This window comes from Barbus barbus (assembly GCF_936440315.1).
Source record: "Barbus barbus genome assembly, chromosome: 7".
NCBI classification, from domain to species: domain Eukaryota; kingdom Metazoa; phylum Chordata; class Actinopteri; order Cypriniformes; family Cyprinidae; genus Barbus; species Barbus barbus.
The window spans coordinates 16,326,146-16,345,448 of NC_136735.1; the positions used below are offsets into that span (position 1 = coordinate 16,326,146).

Consider the following 19,303-nt stretch of genomic DNA (forward strand, 5'->3'; position numbering starts at 1 on the left):
TTTAATGTTAAAATAAATTTTGATTGTTTTTGCCATGGCTATATAACTGTTCATCATAATAAAGAAAACAATCCTAAAAAGAATAACATTGTTTTTTTTTTTTTAAAAAGCCTTATTAATTTGTTTGGTGCAATTCTATATTACTATTTGTTAGGAAAAAGTAAAAAACCTTCACTGTTTACTGTTTAAACTTTTGTCTGCAAAATCAGTCATGTGAAGAAAAAAAATCAGTTTGCTTTTCTTTTAAATTTTATATTTATCAAAGAAAATGTATCATGTTTCAACACTGATGATGATAATATGAATTCTTGCGCAGCCAGTCAGTATATTAGAATGATTTATGAGGCATCATGTGACACTGAAGACTGGAGTAATGGCTGCTGAAAATTCAGCTTTGCATCACAGGAATAAATACAATTTTGTATTCAAATAGAAAATACTTTTTTATTGTAATATTTCACAATTTTACAGTTTTGTACTTTTGATCAAATAAACGCAGCTTGGTGAGCTTAAGAGACTTCTTTAAAAACATTAAAAAACTTCTGTACAGTACTGCATATTTACAACTTTTAAACATGATGAGATTCCAGTGAGGCCTTGGGTGCTGCTTGTTCTTACAACAAATCCAATCTTTCTAAATGTTAAATGCGTATGCGCTGTTTAGGCTGCAACATGATATCATAAACTGAAGAAGGTTTCCTCCAGACAAACCACAGTTCTGGGCTGTGCGGGTATACAGTCCAGATGCTCAGATCTAACGTATCTCTGTTTACAGAGAAGGGCCAAGAGCTTTTATTCGTGATTGATGGAGAGGGCGGCCCTCAGGTCTTTGGAGTTCATCAGTATTCACAAAGCATTCCAGTCTGAGTCATAAGACAGAAGCACAAGGCATAATGACTAGAAAGCATGTGCACAGGAGGCAGGACGTGTCTGTATGCAAACACGCACAGCTTGCAGAACAAAAGCGATGAGACGAGGTCACATGAACTTGGGATTTATTGAAACAGAACAATGCTGGGTTACAACGTGGCAGCGTTCAACATGGTTTATTCTCTTAAGAGTGTGTAAATCTCTGTTGTGGTACAACATCAGGACAGGAATGAACAGGACTGGAATCGCAGTCAGCATATTTGGAGTCTGCAAGGGGCAGGCCAACAGCACACTATTGTAGGTTGAGACAAACAGCAGTGGCATGCAGAGGAGCTTATTTACATAATGGACAAAGATCTCTCCAGGTCTGCAGGTCCATCTAGTGTCAGCCTGAGAGAACATCAACTACTGGAAAACACTTTACTGTATGAGCTCATTTAAATTCATGTAATGGAGCTATGATGAAAGATCAGCAATATCATTTGCTGACTTGCAGAGAATGTAATTGTAAAAATAACTGTTCTGGTGATTTGGAACAAACACCCCAAGACTTTAATCTTTTCACAGGGAAACGTTTATCACAACAGTATATTACAGTAATGTTAATAGTTTACACAGCATCTGTGTACAGTCTATAGGATTTCCATTTAAACATACATAAATATAAACAATATACTGTTGAAAAGATCAAAGGTAATTTACATGGAATGGAATCTTCCATAGTGTTCCAGATATCATATATATTTTATCAAGATATGTCAAATTTGTGAGCAGGATAACAATCTCAGGACGCACACACACACAGTATATTCCAACAAACAAACAAATATAAATATATATATTATGCTGTATCAAGAAAAGATACTGTATCAAGGGAAATATTTGTTGGCAAGTAAAAATCAACAGTCAGTCATGTAAACACAAAAGTGTTTACATATAGCTTTTCTCTTCTTTTTTTTGATAAAGAAAATGTTCAATGAAAAATATGGTAATGTTGAAAGAATTGTATAATTTGTATAATATATTTCTGTATAAAGAAAAAATGACTGCATTGTATTCTATTGATTTTATTTTATGGGATCAGTGCAAATGTTTGCAGGAAAGTAAATATCAAACAGCAATATTTTCCACCAAATGCTATTATTTTCCAACAAAGGTGTTTATATATCATAGCTTTTCAGAATAAACAGAAATTGTAAAGAAACTGTTCAAGGGAGGAAAAAGCAAAAATATATAATTCTAGGTTTTTTAAAATATTTTATGCATTTTATGCTACTGTTATTTTATATTACTGCTATTTAAAAAAAAAAAAAAAAAGTGAATGTTTTTCCTAATAAATCTATTTATTTTAAACGTTTGCTGGCAAGTAAAAAAAAAAACAAATTAATCAGTGGCCCGAGTGGACCAACATAAATATTTTATTGTTGGGTTCCATACAAGTAACAGATTTCAGGTCAAAGGGTGTAAAAGTCATTAATCATTTAATTTCCTTTTTTTTTTTTTTTTTTTAAATACAATTTCACCAACTTTGCCAGATAATAAAGAGGCGGTTATCTCACCTATCATAATTATCAAATGTCATCGGTTATTAAAATTCTTTAAAACCATATGAAACACAATAAGAAGAAATCAAATGTTGTAAGACTCAATCTTTCTGTTATATCTTTCCAATAAGCCTCGGCTTATAGCTTCCCATGGCATGACCTTCCATCACTGTACGGTGGAGAAAACTTTCAGAAGGAGGTCAGCAGCAAGGCCTGGTGAGATATCCCCACACGTGACCCTTCGTTCCAGCTCCGGGAGCTCGGCACGCACCGCTGGATGCTGCTGGAAGTGGCGCAGAGCGTTCTCCTGGATCAGATTCCACAACCACACCTTCTGCTGAGTTTGCCGCCGGACTCGGAGCTCCCCGCTGCTCAGCATCGCGTCCCGGAACTGTAGCATGGTATCCCACAACTCAGGCACACCCTGCCCCGTCTGAGAAGATATGCGGACCACCTGACCACAAATGGGAAAGAGCAAGAAAGCATATAAAATGTGCTGGTGCAGGAGAGCTAAAGAAAGATTAAAAAACAGAAAGCAGAGGAAGAAATGAACAGAGAATGGAAGCGGGCAGATGCTATACTTTTGAGCAGCCAGAATGTGGAAATGTAAAGGGTGCTTGCCCACACACATCACTCCATCCTCGTTTTCACTGAAAGACCTATATACTACAGTCTTTAGGGAGGGTGAGAAAAAAAAAATCAATATGACCGTCGCATTCTCCAGTACAGGGATGGAGCTCAGAAATCATGCTGCTGAGAGGAGACAAAGGCTTTAGTGGTTTTCATCCATGTGGGTGGCCTCTAATCAGTGAAATGCATGAGGCAGCATTTGGCCATTCAAAGGGCTGCCTATGTTGGCTCTGTGCCCTGCGGGTAGAAGTAATACTGGGGGTGAGGGGACAAAGAGGAAAGACTTGACAACCCAGACCAGAGCATGATAAAGAAAAGACAACAGACTACTCCGCTGTCCAGGACAGTTCTTTTTAGAAGAGAATAAGGATGCATAAATAAAACAAGTTTAACATGGAAGCAATTCTTATATGGGAGGAAGGGGAAGAAGGAAACGTGTTAAAATAAGGAGAGGGCTATATATACACACTACTGGAACGTTTGGGGTAGGTAAGATGTTTTTGAAGAGTCTCTTACACTCACCAAGGCTGCATTAATTTCATTAAAAATACAGTCAAACCAGTAATAAAGTGAAATATTATTGCAATTTATTTTGAATATATTTAAAATGCTGTTTATTTCTGTGAAAGGAAAGCAGAATTTTCAGTAGCCATTACTTCAGTCTTCAGTGTCACATGATCCTACAGAAATCATTCTAATATGCTGATTTGCTGCTCAAGAAACATTTCTTATTATATGTTGAAAATAGCTGTGCTGCTTAATATTGTTGTAACATTATTTTATGTTCTTCCTTATGCAAAGTTAAAAAAAAAAACATTTATTTGAAATAGAGATCTTTTGACAAATGTAAAGTACTTTACTGTCACCTTTCATCCTTGCTGAATAAAAATATTATTTTCTTTAAAAAATTAAAAATCTTAGCGACCCCAAACATTTGAATGGTAGTGTGTATGTGTGAATTTTTCCCAATATTTCCCTCTAACATCTAAAAACAATTCTGCTGTCTGTATGTTCTGAAATGGCTACTTCCTTTAAACAAGATTAGACTTTGCAGAACGGATGGTCATATTATATTTCACTAAATAAAAAATTGAACAAATTTCATTATAATGCTTTTCTTGTAGAGTATGTGCAATTTGTGAATTAAAAGCATGATTGTAAAGCCGCACACCTTTGGTTTCCAGATTTTGGACTTCTTTCGGAGTAACTTCAGGGCACTTGTGTATTCTGCCTGTATCCTCCGTGCTGGAACAAGCAATTCGCCATCTGATTTTGTAACCACCACCAAGTCAGCCATCTCAATAATTCCTCTTTTGATTCCCTTTTTAAAAATACAGTATAACCCATTCTCAGCAAGACTTTCACAAACAAACATTCACAATATGAGACATTATAAAACTTACAATACAATATAAACGTACAATATAAAACATAAAAGGTTCAGAAAATTCAGACAATGGCAGTAGTTTGTTTCTTTCAAAAGTAGTATCTTTTTAACTCCAAGGCATTATGTTTTTAAATGCATTTAAAATATTATTTTCTAATATTTTTTATGTTTTACTCACAGATTCTATCCAATTCAAATATTTTATTTAATAAATTAAAATTTTAACTGAAATAATTTTAAGGTCTCCATGGAAGTTTGCTGAGGCCCCATGCTCCTTGGTTCCTCCTTGGAGAATCACTGCTATGGGAATAGGGGCCAAGTAAAGGAAGTGTTCATACCTGGAGTTCATCGCCCCCTGCTGGTGGGATCAGCAGCACAAACATATCCACCATGTCAGCCACAGCAAACTCAGACTGACCAACACCTGTGTAAAGATTTGAACTTAAGTGACACTGCAGAGTTACTTTGCATACATAGATGTTTTTTAAATGAGCATTACTCAAAATTAAAAACTGTAACAAAGGCTTACCCACAGTTTCCACTAGAACAATGTCATAGCCTGCACCCTCACAGAGGACTATGGCTTCGTTGGTGGTTCGCGTCACACCACCGAGGGTACCTGATGTGGGAGATGGGCGGATGTAAGCGCTCATGTCTCTGGAGAGCTCTGTCATTCGTGTTTTGTCCCCCATCAGTGAACCTGCATACAAAGGTAGCTACATAAGTAAGATTAACTGTTGATTAAGAAATTATTTTTATTTAGCAAGAATGCATTAAATTGATCTAAAGTAGCAGTAAAGACAAATAACGCTGTTTTTTTATTGTCTATTCATCTAAGAATCCTGAAAAAAATCATTTTCCATGAAAATATGAAACAGCACAACTGTTTGCAGTATTAACACGTCAGAAATGTTCCTTGAGCAGCAAATCAGCACATTATAATGCTTTCTGAAGGATCACGTGACACTGAAAATCTAAGTAATGGCTTATGAAAATTCAGCATTGCATCACAGGAATAAATGACTTTTTTTTTATATATATATATTCTAAAGAATTTTTTGATGACATTAATTCACAATATTACTGGATTAATTGTATGTGATCAATTAAATGCACGCAGAATTGATGACGAACTTCGATCGACCCCAAACTTTTGATTAATAATGTATGTGTGCACAGCTTCAGCAGTGAAACTGACATTATTGTGAAAATATGATGAAAATCATGTCAATATGAAAATTTGTAACCACATAAAAACCGACTAAAGTGGCTTACAAACTCATATATGCAAACATCTAAAGCACAAAGATGAAACTGGCACCAAAACCTTCTGATATTTGAGCATCTGTTCACCTCCAGTTGTGCACGAGGAAGGATCCACAGCCAGTACTGACACTTTATGTCCTCTTCCTGTCAGCATTTTCCCAATGACTTCGATGAATGAAGACTTTCCAGCACCAGGGGGACCAGACAGTCCTGAAGTCACACGTACAAAGATGTGATTGAAGATTGAGGCAATCATGCAAACAGCAATACGCTTCAGCTGCACTCCTACAGTTCACAGCACCTTACTGACCCACTCTGAAGGCCACTGGATTTCCACCATTGCGCTTCTCCTGCTCCTGACGGAAGGCCAGCACTCTTTGAAGCAGAACCTGGGCCAACTCCTTCTTCCTTGGATGTTGGGTCTCCACAAGGGTTATAGATTCAGCGAGAGCTGCCCTTTGACCCCAGATAAGTCCATCATAAAGCTTGGTCAGTAGTCTTTTTTCCCTGTCAGTCAGGTCTGAAATGTGATGGCTTAAGGCAGTCTCTGTTGAACCAGATCTCGTCTGCTGGAGGGTGCAGAGGGAGGCATAGCACAGTTTTACAGTAGACTTACAAAGGGAATGTCTTAATGCCATTGTACTGCGTATAGAAGAAACAGCAGCAACACGATGGAGAATTGGAAAAACTCCAGTCAGACCCATCTTCCTTTTTCTTGTTGAGTAGAACTTGTTCTGTAAAAAATAGCAAAGAACATTTATGTGTATAGCTTTCATGTGTAGAAGTGGTAAACATTGCAGCCTTATTAAAATTGACCATGGTAACCATAATGTATGCAAAATATCATGTCATGTTCCATGAATAATGTACAAAGTAGGGCCTTGTTTCTTTTTTTTACATATAAATAAATTGAAAGAAGGTGTTTTAACCTTTAGGAAATTAACTAAATATCATGAGAACTTTTCAATGAAGTAAAATTGTAACACTGTTACTAAAATTTGGGAAATAGAGTTTAAAACACTAATTTACTTATTGACTAGTATAGAAATAAACTGACAAAAATTTCTAACGTTATGTAAATTATGTTATAAATAAATAACAGTGTTGAAAATAAGCAGTCACTCATTAGGGACCAAATGTGTTTACGTAGTTACTGATCAAATTTTAGAATGTTTTGATTTGAAACATTTGAGGCCAAAATTTGTATTAAAATAAAATAAAAATATAATGTTATGAAATACTTTATAAAACATATAGAATCTTGTTATCTTAAAAACATAGGATTTGTGCATGTAATAATAGTTTAAAATAAATGTAGGGCCACAGACATTTACCCATGGACTTCTATTGCAACATTGTGTTAATTTGGGATTAGACAAAAATACAGATATAGACTCTATAGGTATAATAATAATATACTAATAATACAGATATAGACTCTATAGGTATAATAATAATATACTAATAATACAGATATAGACTCTATAGGTATAATAATAATATAATAATAATACAGAGATAGATAGGTATAATAATAATATAATAATAATAATAATACAGAGATAGACTCTGAAAGCTCTGTAAAATATGCAAATGCCATATTAACTCATGATCAATTAACAGCGATAACAAAAAATGTAGTAACCGGGATATTTGGACGAAAACTATTAGCTTCTTACCATAGCAGATTATTAAATTATATAGGAGCAACTGATCTTTGTTATTAGATTACATCAGTTCATAACACATTTCAGTCCGATCACATAAATGACAGCGTGTTCATTGAATCAGACAGGACAGGAACCTGAAAATCTGGAATAGAAAACATTATCATTCAAAGCTCACCAAGTGTCCTTAACCCGTCGCCTTATCGTCTTAAACCCATCTGTAGTTCAGGTTCTGCCTTCATTTGGGCCGATTGATTAATAAGGGAAATCTTCGGTCATATAACTCACAGATTCCCAAAATCAGCTGACACTTTCACCAATGCTCCGAGGTCGTGCAAGGGAGGAACATCAATGTTTTATTTAAAATAAAAGTGCCCCCTCTTCAAAATTAAAGTCCCCATTTGCACACACACAAACACACACACACACACACACACACACACACACTAAAATAAATAAATAATAATAACAATCACAAAAACAATCACTTCAAACCCTAGGTGATGAAGTTGTAGGTGTGTTTAACAGTCAGCTGTGATTGGATATTTGTAATGGAAGGGATTATTAAAAAATATATTTTAATCTAGTATAGAATTGTATCGTCTTTATCAACACAGCAAGCAATAAAAGTTTTTTCACGACGTGGAGCAACGCTTTTATTGTGGTTGCTGTGTTGATAAAGATGATCAAATTCTAAAACGATAAAAAAAAAATTGGTTTGTTTGTTTGTTTTTGTCACAATATAAATGCATTTTATCACGTTGCACTGACAAAATTCGCCATTGAAAATTTTGTGTAGTATTTTTGATTCTGTCGTCACGTTTTTAAATGCCTTATTAATCCGATACATTATTCATTCAATCATTAAATCATTCATTTTACTACAAAACAAATCCAACGATTTAATAATTTATTTTTAAGAATGAACAGAATATTAAATAAATTAATTCATATTAAAATAAATGATGAATGAATATATAGATGCCAACAACACTGCATGACAACACTTACGTCTACACCCACCCCAACCCTAAACCTAGCCCTTACAATAATGAAAAAAATATAAATTATTGTTGTACAGTGCGATAAAAACACACGCTGTATTGCGCATGCGCATGCCCAGTAGTGCCAGACTACTGGGGCCCGTTTCAGTGAAATCTCTGAGTAGGTTAACCCCGGAATCAGGGAAACTCAGGGTTTTCCGTTTCAAAATGGGAGTTTTGTCAAACCCGGTAAAGCAGGGTAAATCAAACCCGTTTCCGAAAGAGAGGTAACTTACTCTGTGAACCTAAGGTCGGGAGCAGGTTTTCTTTGGTAAACCCAGAGTTTCCGTCTCCTCCCCCTTTTTAAAGTGTAAGCGACGTTTTAATACCTCATTCATTCATTCACGCTGCAAAATAGTATTTTTGTCTTATTTCAAGTACAAACGTTAAAAAACTCTTAAGTTAAGATGCATTTTCTATAGATGAAAAATGATCTAGATATTTAGTGTTGTTAAAATATAAAATTGTTCTCCACAGGGTAAGAAAAATAATCTTAATGCAAACGGAAACAAGAATAGGCTATTTTTAATTTCTTACCACATTGCCAGATAAATGAATAATATATAATATTATATTATTATATTATATTAATTATATAATGATAATGAATATGGTAAATAATATTTTAAATATTGTTTTTCCCTTCATGGAAACAAGACTAAATACCTTATAGCCTATTATTTATGTTATTATATATATATATATATATATAGGTTTTTTTTTTTACACCGTATTCATGTGCATATTTATTTGAGCGGTGGCATTTGAAATGGTAATTTTCTTTAAAACATCGGAGATGCAGAGCACATTATAAATCCTGTATGCAGATTTTAAGGAAAGTGTGCATCACTCTCACGCTCTTTCTGAGATTTTTTTCCTGCACAAATCCGTCAAAGAGGAGTTTTCACAGGACTGTAGGTCAGTTTAAATGAGGCTAATCTGATAAATGATGTTCACTTGATAACATCTTTCTGTGACCTGTGGAAGTAACCCGAAATAATCCGAATTTCCTTCAGGATCTCCAGTGTGGTTGGATGCATTGATGACAAGCATACCCCCACCATCACACCTCATGAAACTGATTACTGTATGGAATGGAAGGAGGCCAGATGGTGGGGTAGTAGCCAACTCAGAGTAAGTTCAAGTTTAAATTCTGAGTTGGTTGAACCTCCTTATTGAAACGGGCCCCTGGACTCCTGACCTGCATTGTATCCTGTCCAGACCCCACAAGCTGTCTGCCGTCCTCCTCCTGTGGCAGTGAGAGAAAACACAACCATTAAGAGGAAAAATCTTCGAATAGCCAATGAAGTTTCAATTATCCAAGAGAGAGAATGAGTAAAATAGATATTCAAAAGTGTAAAATTATCACATCATTCTGTTAGAAAGACTGTTAGATTTAAATTATTTGGGAGAAACCCAAAAGAATAGAAGCCAATATAACATGGTCACTACATTTCATTAAATAAAAGGTTTTAAAACAAAATTGTTTTATTCTTGTTTTCTTAACCAGTGGTATGAAAGGTTAGTTTGAAACAATAAAGCATTTTTGTTGAAGCCTAGTATTCAGCATTACTTCCAGGAATGCAGAGAAATATCATCAGCTTTATCCAAAAGCACATGAAGCTTTTTGTTTGTTAGTTTGTTTTCTTTAGTTTTTTACATTGTCTAAGCATGACTATAGAGTTTGTGCAATGTTTAAAAACAACATTAGTTGTTGTACAGCATGTGAATAATATTTTATAGCCATAGAGATACTTTAAAGTGATCTTTATTTACATAATTGTATACAATTTAGCAGCACGAATGCTACGTTTTGAACATTTAAAACCTTACAAACATAGTTTTGGGAAATATTTGGCTTGAAAAGTGCTTGTAATGTTTAATGAAGTGAAAATTAATTACAAATATTAATATTCAAAATATAATATGTATTTAATGAACTATTATAACTATTTATTTTTAAAGCTGTGTGCAGTAGTTAAACAGCATTTCAGCAATAGTCTTTTTGGGGATCCTTAATTTGCTCGTATCATTAGATACAAATATTGAATGATATAAATGGAGAACATTAGACAAGATTCTTTCCTGCATGATTCCCTTATGATGTCACATTCAGAATTTGAAGTGGACAGTTGTGGAATGTGAAAGCATGCAAAGACGTGAAACGTGAGAGACAGTGTGTTCGTGATCATGGATCAGCAAAAATCTTGTATGAAGAAAGCGCTAGATAACAAGTGTGTGTACAATTCCCATCTTAGTACACCACTTCAGTCCAAAATGCCAAATCCTTATCAGCGTGCTAGTACTGCTGAGGAAGATGAAGGAGAGTTGAAGTTGAGAGAGAAGAAGAGGGTGATGAGAAAGAAAGGGAGGTTTTGGAGGAGGCTGGCCTGTTTCCATTTCTCTCGCCCAAGAGCTGGGCAGAACGGGAAAGCTCAGGATGAGAAACTGGAGCAGGCTGGATCTTCTAGGTGCTCTACTGATGGTAAATCACATCAACGTTATGTAAATATACATAGAATGGAGCTCTGTAAATCAAAAAGTCTCTTAATGCTGCTGTCATGATGTACATATTAGGGATAGTGTTATTTTTTATGATTACTCAATATTTTGGTTTCTGTTCCCCTCTTTAGATCAAATTTCTCTACAGCACATCACACGTACTACAAAGGATTGTACTCATCAGGAAGCTCCTAGCAGCAGCTCTGACGTCCTCTCCTCTTCTGAGGAGCAGCAGATGCAGGAGCATCTTCAGCCTCATGTCCATGATAGTCCAGTTAATCTGTCAGAAGGTGAGATTGTGTCCCCCCTGACAGAACAACCGGACAATGACGTGGTCACAAGCACTGAGAGTGAGTGAGTTATTGCCATAATCCAAAACATACACACATAAGCCTACATGTACTTTATGGCTGCTTGATACACAGTATAATAGAGACATGGACATTCAGGTTATGTATTGGAAAAAAGTCTCACCACAAATATTCCGTACAGTTTCTCAATTAATATTAGGCCATACTCATATATGAGAATGTGAAAACATGTTTTATCTTTTAATAGACATCTGCTTGAACTACAACATCGGCTCTAAACTGGGGGAAGGAGGATTTGGTGCCGTTTTTGAGGGAGTGCGATGCAAGGATGGCCTTCCGGTAATTTTTATATATATAACTATATAACTATCTAATAAATTATTGTTTTGTCTTGTGTACATGATTTAGAGAAGCTGACCTGTTTAAACTATCAGACTGACCCATCAGAACATGATCTACATGGTTTTATATTACTGATTAGTCATTCATTTTTCAACAGGACATGTTCATTTTAATTAATTATTTGTTTTGTTGATCAGGTGGCACTGAAATTTGCCAGCAAAATGGAAAACATGAAATATATCAACATTGTAAGTAGGCTGCACTCTCTCTGTTATCTCTTCTCAGTCTCTGTTTTCAATTTTAGCCTATATCAACTTATCAATCATAGACAGGCATATTATTTATTATTTATTTAAAAACTGTCTTTCCTCTAGCCTGATCATGCCAAACCCGTTCCCCTGGAAATCGGCCTGACAGTCCTTGCCAACAAGGGTCCCAGCTCACCCCACATCATTGAGCTGCTGGATTGGCAGGAGCTCCCTGACCATTATGTTATGGTCTTGCAGCGCCCCTCGCCCTGTGAGAATCTCTTCGTCTTTTCCGAGCGCTGTGGGGGCATCTTCGACGAAGAGTTCGCGCGGCATGTGATGCAGCAGGTCATTGAGGCTGCTGACAAATGCTGCAGCCGCAGAGTTCTTCATAGAGACATCAAACTGGAGAACTTGTTAGTGAACACGGACACCCTGGACGTGACACTGATTGATTTCGGCTGCGGGGACCTTCTGCATGAAATGCCATATAACACCTATAGTGGTATGTATATAGGTGACTGCAGTATTTCTAACTTTCAAGTGCAGACGGACAAACTTGTCATATTGCACATGCTAATGGATGCAGAGAAAACATGCTGTGGCAATTCAAACTAACAATTCTCTTTTCTCCAGGCACAAGGAAGTACTGCCCCCCTGAATATTTACAGACGGGCAAGTACAACGGACTGCAAGCAACAGTTTTTTCACTGGGGGTTGTTTTGTACACTTTGGTTTGCGGCTATTATCCAGACCACACCGATCTGGACAAGATAAAGGACTGGCTGTGGTATTTGCCCAGCTTGTCAAAAGGTAAGATCTTCACAAACAAGGCCAACAGTAATTCTATATCATAGAAAAACAAGAAAAAGTAAAATCTGAGCTAAGTGGATTTATAAAAGATGGCCATCTTGCTGGATTTTTGGTGAGCAGATGTAAAGGAAGTTTAAGATATTAGTCAAACACCTCTTTTCTTTCTGAACAGAATGCAGCCATTTGATCAATGCCTGCCTGCATCCCAACCCTGAGGACAGAATACCTCTTGACAGACTCCTTCTCCATGACTGGTTTAAGGTATCAACATAAAATTATAGAATTATGTTTTTACTCTCTTTTTAGATGTTTCATTTGCTGTATATGTAAGTAATGAATGCCAAAGTCAAAATTGTTCTAAATGTAAAGTATTTAGTCAATAAACCTGATTTTGTTTCTGTTTTTGTTTTAGGTCATCCCATAAGTCGTGGAGACAAGAGCTCACTGCCAAAGTGTTCTTTAGTCAGCTTAGTGTCAGCACACGAGTGGCCCCTCTATCCCTCCAGTCCTTAGCATCTTGCAAGGCCGACAAGCTCTGGTAGCATCTGGTGCCAGGGCTTGAGGCAGCAATGTTTGCGTCTTGCGGTATTGCTGCCTAGGGATGTGTACATAGGTTTCTGTGTATAGTTTTTTTGTTTGCAACTTTTTCATGCTCCCTATGATGGGCACCCCGGTCTCAAGAGTTGCTGCCCACTGCTAGAGCTTCCTGTCTCAACCACACCTGTGCCAGATTTTAATCTTGGCTGTCCCAGAGGGTCTGTTATGGCTACCCAGAGCTTCCTGTCAAAGATGCCCCTGCAGCTTTTTGTTTTGGTGACTGTAGTAGGCAGTAGTTCTGCCATGACCATCTCAGTCTCCAAAGTTCCATCATGGGCATCCAGTTTCTAAACTTCCTGTCATGGAATGCCCCAGCCAGAGCCGCCAGCGCATTTCAAGAGCTCCTGTCTCAGCCTCTCCAGTCCCAAAGTTCATTTTATTGCCACTCCAGTCCAAAAGATTCCTGTTTTGACCACTTCATCCACCTCAGAGGTTCCTCATTTCCTGTTGAAGCCGACAAGGAAGCAGAGCTCCCTGTCATGGAGGCCTCAGAGGTTCCTTGTTCCTGCCCAAGTTTGACTGGAAAAAACTCCAGAAGGAACATCTTCACACATTCAGAAATAAATTGTAGCATTATACCTCACATAGCAAATGTTTTCTGGCCCAGCTCCGGGCCAGACAATCACTTTTCCCTCACGTACGTTTTGTTTGTTTCCTAATTAAGTCAAATGGCAGAAGTTTAAAAATGTTATGTCTTCTTCTTATGTCTTCTGGAGGGCTCCCTTCCTGCAGACTTCAGTTCCAACCCTTCTCCATCACACTTGTCTGTTTTGTTTTCCGCTCTAGTAATCCTGCACACCATGAGCTGGTTCAGGTGTGTTTGATTAGGGTTGGAGCTAATGTGCCTTTCAAGTGTAGTCAGAAATATCATAATTAATAGCTCTGAGCAGATGAATGACCATGTAAAGTTGTATTTACAAGTGGTAAACTTGGTATTCTAGATGATACGTGAGTTGTAGAGGTGTGGCGTTGAAAGGGACATGTTGATTTGAATAATGGCAGAAGCACTTATCGATCTCTTTCCTTCGGCTGCTCCTATTAGGGTTCACCACAGAGAAATTATATGTACGGAAGCACTGGTCTATATAATATAGATAATATATCTATAATCTACATATTAAAATCAGTGAATGAAAAGCAAGTCTGTAGGGAATGGTTGAAGTTTATTACTCAATTTTCATGGTTTACTTAATGTAACAATTTCATTTAAGTTGTGATATCATGGATAAATAAGTGATAGACTTTATTATTATGATTATTATTTTGTAATTTTTAAATGATATGCATGTAGGCACTAAAGTGACCATACAAGTAAAATGTGCACTTTTTACGTTTTGTCTACAAGAAATGGTTTGCACTTTTGACAAATCTAAAATGATAAAGACTCCAGTTAAATAAGGGATCGAAATAGGACACAACAGTGTTAGTAAATGTGTTATTTTATCCTCTGTATAATAATGATATCTTTTAGGCGTCACTAGCTCTATCTGCTGGTGAGTCTTCAGAAACACATCAGGTTCAGAGACTGTTTTGTACCCCTGTGGACTTCAGGGGGCAGTGCTGAGTTTGAGCATTGAGGTGGAGCACTGAAGTCTCTCAAAAAGTATTTAACATTGAGGAGAACTCTGGGATCTCTTATCTTTTAAAACAATATTTGAGGCCAGATAAGACAATAGATACCGAAACAAACACACAATAGAGACAGTTCTGGGGTTCAAGCTGTGCCATTTCATAATCTACTTAAAATATTAAAACAAAAACAAATAATCTACTTTTTTTTTCTTACTGGGCATCTAGAATAACCAATTGACACAACCCCACTTCCAACCTGTAGGGACCACTACTTACATTGGACTACTCAAACTTCATACAATTCATTTTTCTAGGCCCCTATTGTATGAGATGGCAGTTGGCCTACAGCAGTTTTTTATCCAAACCTTGAAGTCCGCTGTGCTGTAGAATTTAGTTCCATCCCTGATTAAACACATAATGAACTAGTTAATCACGTTCTTCACGATTACTAGAAAGTTACAGGCAAGTTTGTTTGATCAGTGTTGGAGTTACTGTAAACTCTTTAGTACAGTGTACCTCGATGGTCAGCGTTGAGAAAACTTAAGCCTACATTACGGTTATGGTCTGTGAGAGAAGCTGTTGTGTCATTCTATAATTTATGACCTTCATCTTAAAAGACATTACTGCATCACTTTGACCTTCACCAGTCACCTCAGCAAACATCCTGCTCTCCACACTGATGATAACGTCAGATGAGAATCTCAGCCGAAGCACCTAAAGAAGTGAACCAGTGACTTCCCTCCAGTTTTATTCCTAAAGCCATGTCAAATTTTTACACATTAAACTCATACAACAATATACGGGTCTATCTCAGAAAATTAGAATATGAAAAAGTTCATTTTTTCTTGTAACTTATTTCAAAAAGTGAAACTTTCATATATTTTAGATTCATTCAAAAGTTTTTTTTTGTTTTAATTTTGATGATTAGAGCTTACAGCACATGAAAGTCAAAAATCAGTATCTCAAAACATTAGAATATTTACATTTGAGTTTCAATAAATGACCATCCATACAGTATAAATTCTGGGTATCTCTTGTTCTTTGAAGCCACAATAATGGGGAACACTGCTGACTTGGCAATGGTCCAGAAGACGATCATTGACGCCCTCCACAAAGAGGGTAAGTCACAGAGGGTCATTACTGAAAGGGTGGCTGTTCAAGGAGTGCTGTATCAAAGCATATTAAATGCAAAGTTGACTGGAAGGAAGAATTTGGGTAGGAAAAGGTGCACAAGCAACGGGGATGACAGCAAGCTTGAGAATATTGTCAAGAAAAGGCGATTCGAATTGAAGCTGGAGTCAGTGCATCAAGAGTCACCACGCTCAGACGTCTTCAGGAAAAGGCCTTCCAAGCCACTTCTGAAACGGAAACAATGTCAGAAGCATCTTACCTGGGCTACAGAGAAAAAGAACTGACTGTTGCTCAGTGGTCCAAAGTCCTCTTTTCAGATAAAAGTAAATTTTGCTTTTCATTTGGAAATCAATGTCTGGAGTTTGGAGGAAGACTGGAGAGGCACAGAATCCCAGCTGCTTAAAGTCCAGTGTGAATTAAAACAACAAAAAAAGTGTTTTACATGTAACGAATCTACAATATATGAAAGTTACAAGAAAAAATTAACTTTTTCACCATATTCTAATTTTCTGAGATGCACCTGTATTGTTTTTGTGATTGTCTTCCGGTCCCGCCTTTTGGACGAAAGATAAAGTTTCGTCCCTAGTTTTTTGATGGACATGATCCTCTTTATACTGTTATTTTACAGGGATGGATGTTGTGTTAACTCGAAATTATGTCTGAAAGCATAACTTCATTTAAATATCCAGGACATGCTAAATGTTTTATAAAGTAGAACTAACTAATACTTACAATTATTTAAACTTTTCAATAATTTGATGTATTTAATATGCAAAAAAATATTTGAACTGATTATGATTTGACACTAGAGGGAGCTGTTCACAGAGTTTTTATGGTGAACTTATGATACAAATGCAATGCATTGAAGCTTAATAAAAGTTATTAATAAAGTGATATGTTCACCACGCTCAGACGTCTTCAGGAAAAGGCCTTCCAAGCCACTTCTGAAACGGAAACAATGTCAGAAGCATCTTACCTGGGCTACAGAGAAAAAGAACTGACTGTTGCTCAGTGGTCCAAAGTCCTCTTTTCAGATAAAAGTAAATTTTGCTTTTCATTTGGAAATCAATGTCTGGAGTTTGGAGGAAGACTGGAGAGGCACAGAATCCCAGCTGCTTAAAGTCCAGTGTGAAGTTTCTGAAGTCAGTGATGATTTGGGGTGCCGTGACGTCTGCTGGTGTTGGCCTATCGTGTTTTATCAAGTCCAAAGTCAATGCAGCCATCTACCAGGAGATTTTAGAGAACTTTATGCTTCCATCTGACAAGCTTTATGGAGATGCTGATTTCCTTTTCCAGCAGGACTTTAGCACCTGCCCACATTGCCAAAACCACTTCCAAGTGGTTTGCTGACCATGATATTACTTTGCTTGATTAGCCAGCCAACATACCTCTAACATGGAATCTATGGGATATTTTCAAGAGAAAGATGAGAAACAGTTGATCCAACAATACAGATGAGCTGAAGGCTCAATAGTGCCTCAGCAGAGCCACAGGCTGATCACTTCCATGCCATTCCTCACTGATGCTGAAATTTGTGCTAAAGGAGCCCCGACCAAGTATTGAATATGTAGCAGTACGGTCTACCTGTGACGTACCCCATAATAGAAGGAGGTTCTTCAATACTGAGGCTTTGTGCTGCGGCCTCGGGATTATCACCTCGTTGTTCGGGATCGTATGACATCGCGTTTGAATTGAGCCGTCAGATTGGTTGGAGTAATCAGTTGTTGCCTTGTGCGGTGCACTTCTTTTATCTGTAATTGAGGATATTGACCGTGTTTAGCTCTCGCGGGATCAGTTGGACTGTGCTGTGGTGTTCTCCCCACTCCAGTGACGGGTCGTGAGTAAAGTGAAACTGAGAAACATTGCAATTAAAGTCTATAGCGGTGTACAATAGACAATCAAAATTTCCTCTCTCAAACTTTTTGAGTTTATTTTATTTATTGTTTGGTTCTTAAATGAAGGTTGTTTTCTGCATTTGGGCTTTTTGGTTTATTCTAATGTGTTATGGTATGGTTTCTTTCATTGTAAGCAGGTTGTTGTTATGGTCTGGTTTTAGCCAGTTGTTAGAGTTGTAGCCGTGGGGGCTGGAAGCGGCCCCTTGCCTATTTTGGCAGAACTGAGACGGCGAATACTTTTGTTTAAAATGTGTATTGTAATATGTGCTTTGACCATGATGTTCTAACCTGATTACGTGTTTGAGTTATTGATTTCTTTTTGTTTTGTCTTTGTTTCTCATCAGAACCGGGTGGCCAGTTGGGGAGGAGCAGCCTTCCTTTGTGTGTGGTGGAGGGTTTTGCCTAAATGCTGTGCTGTGGAAGTGTGGTGTGGTGTGAGTGTGCACTGCTGATTCTAAGGGACGCAATACCTTGAGACAATATCCTGTCTGTGCCACCCGGAATTATGAAGAGTTGCTGTTGTGTATCGTTAGTATAGTTTTATTTGATTTTCTTTTGAGTTGATGCCATATATTAATAAAGTGTGTATTTTATTACTGTAAATAAAGCTTTCATTAATTGTGACTCCACTCCGCCTGATACCTGACTCACCGTATCGAACTTGTGAGCTTTGCTTTATTGAGCAAGGTGTGTTCCCCGGACACTAAAACGGGGTGGCGTAGTCGGTGTCTGTGTGGCAGCCCCCTTGTGGTGGCTTGATCGGTTAAGTCACGAAGTGCGTGTGAGGGCTACTAGGTGATAAGGTATTGCGTCCCTTAGAATAGAGAACGCCACAAGTGCATAAATGAACATACTTTAAAGAACTTGGACTTTTCTGTTTTGCAAATCCTGCTATTGATTGATCTTAGGAAATATTCTAATATTTTGAGATACTGATTTTTGACTTTCATGAGCTGTAAGCTCTAATCATCAAAATTAAAACAACAAAAAAAGTGTTTTACATGTAACGAATCTACAATATATGAAAGTTACAAGAAAAAATTAACTTTTTCACCATATTCTAATTTTCTGAGATGCACCTGTATTGTTTTTGTGATTGTCTTCCGGTCCCGCCTTTTGGACGAAAGATAAAGTTTCGTCCCTAGTTTTTTGATGGACATGATCCTCTTTATACTGTTATTTTACAGGGATGGATGTTGTGTTAACTCGAAATTATGTCTGAAAGCATAACTTCATTTAAATATCCAGGACATGCTAAATGTTTTATAAAGTAGAACTAACTAATACTTACAATTATTTAAACTTTTCAATAATTTGATGTATTTAATATGCAAAAAAATATTTGAACTGATTATGATTTGACACTAGAGGGAGCTGTTCACAGAGTTTTTATGGTGAACTTATGATACAAATGCAATGCATTGAAGCTTAATAAAAGTTATTAATAAAGTGATATGTTCACCTTTATGAAAAAATGATGTAGGT

The 19,303-nt window shown here is 36.9% G+C and overlaps 1 protein-coding gene across 1 annotated transcript; it reads right to left on the reverse strand.

Moving 5' to 3' along the window:
* Positions 1-985: 985 nt before the first annotated feature.
* LOC306872355 (methylmalonic aciduria type A protein, mitochondrial-like) lies at positions 986-7,700 on the reverse strand. Its single transcript, XM_079420869.1, has 7 exons — positions 7,543-7,700; positions 6,008-6,431; positions 5,785-5,907; positions 4,961-5,131; positions 4,770-4,855; positions 4,216-4,365; positions 986-2,868 (listed from the first exon to the last, which is right to left on the reverse strand). Exons 2-7 carry the CDS (start codon positions 6,399-6,401, stop codon positions 2,581-2,583), a joined length of 1,212 nt encoding a protein of 403 aa, XP_079276995.1. The 5' UTR covers positions 6,402-6,431; positions 7,543-7,700; the 3' UTR covers positions 986-2,580.
* Between the last annotated feature and the right edge of the window lie 11,603 nt (positions 7,701-19,303).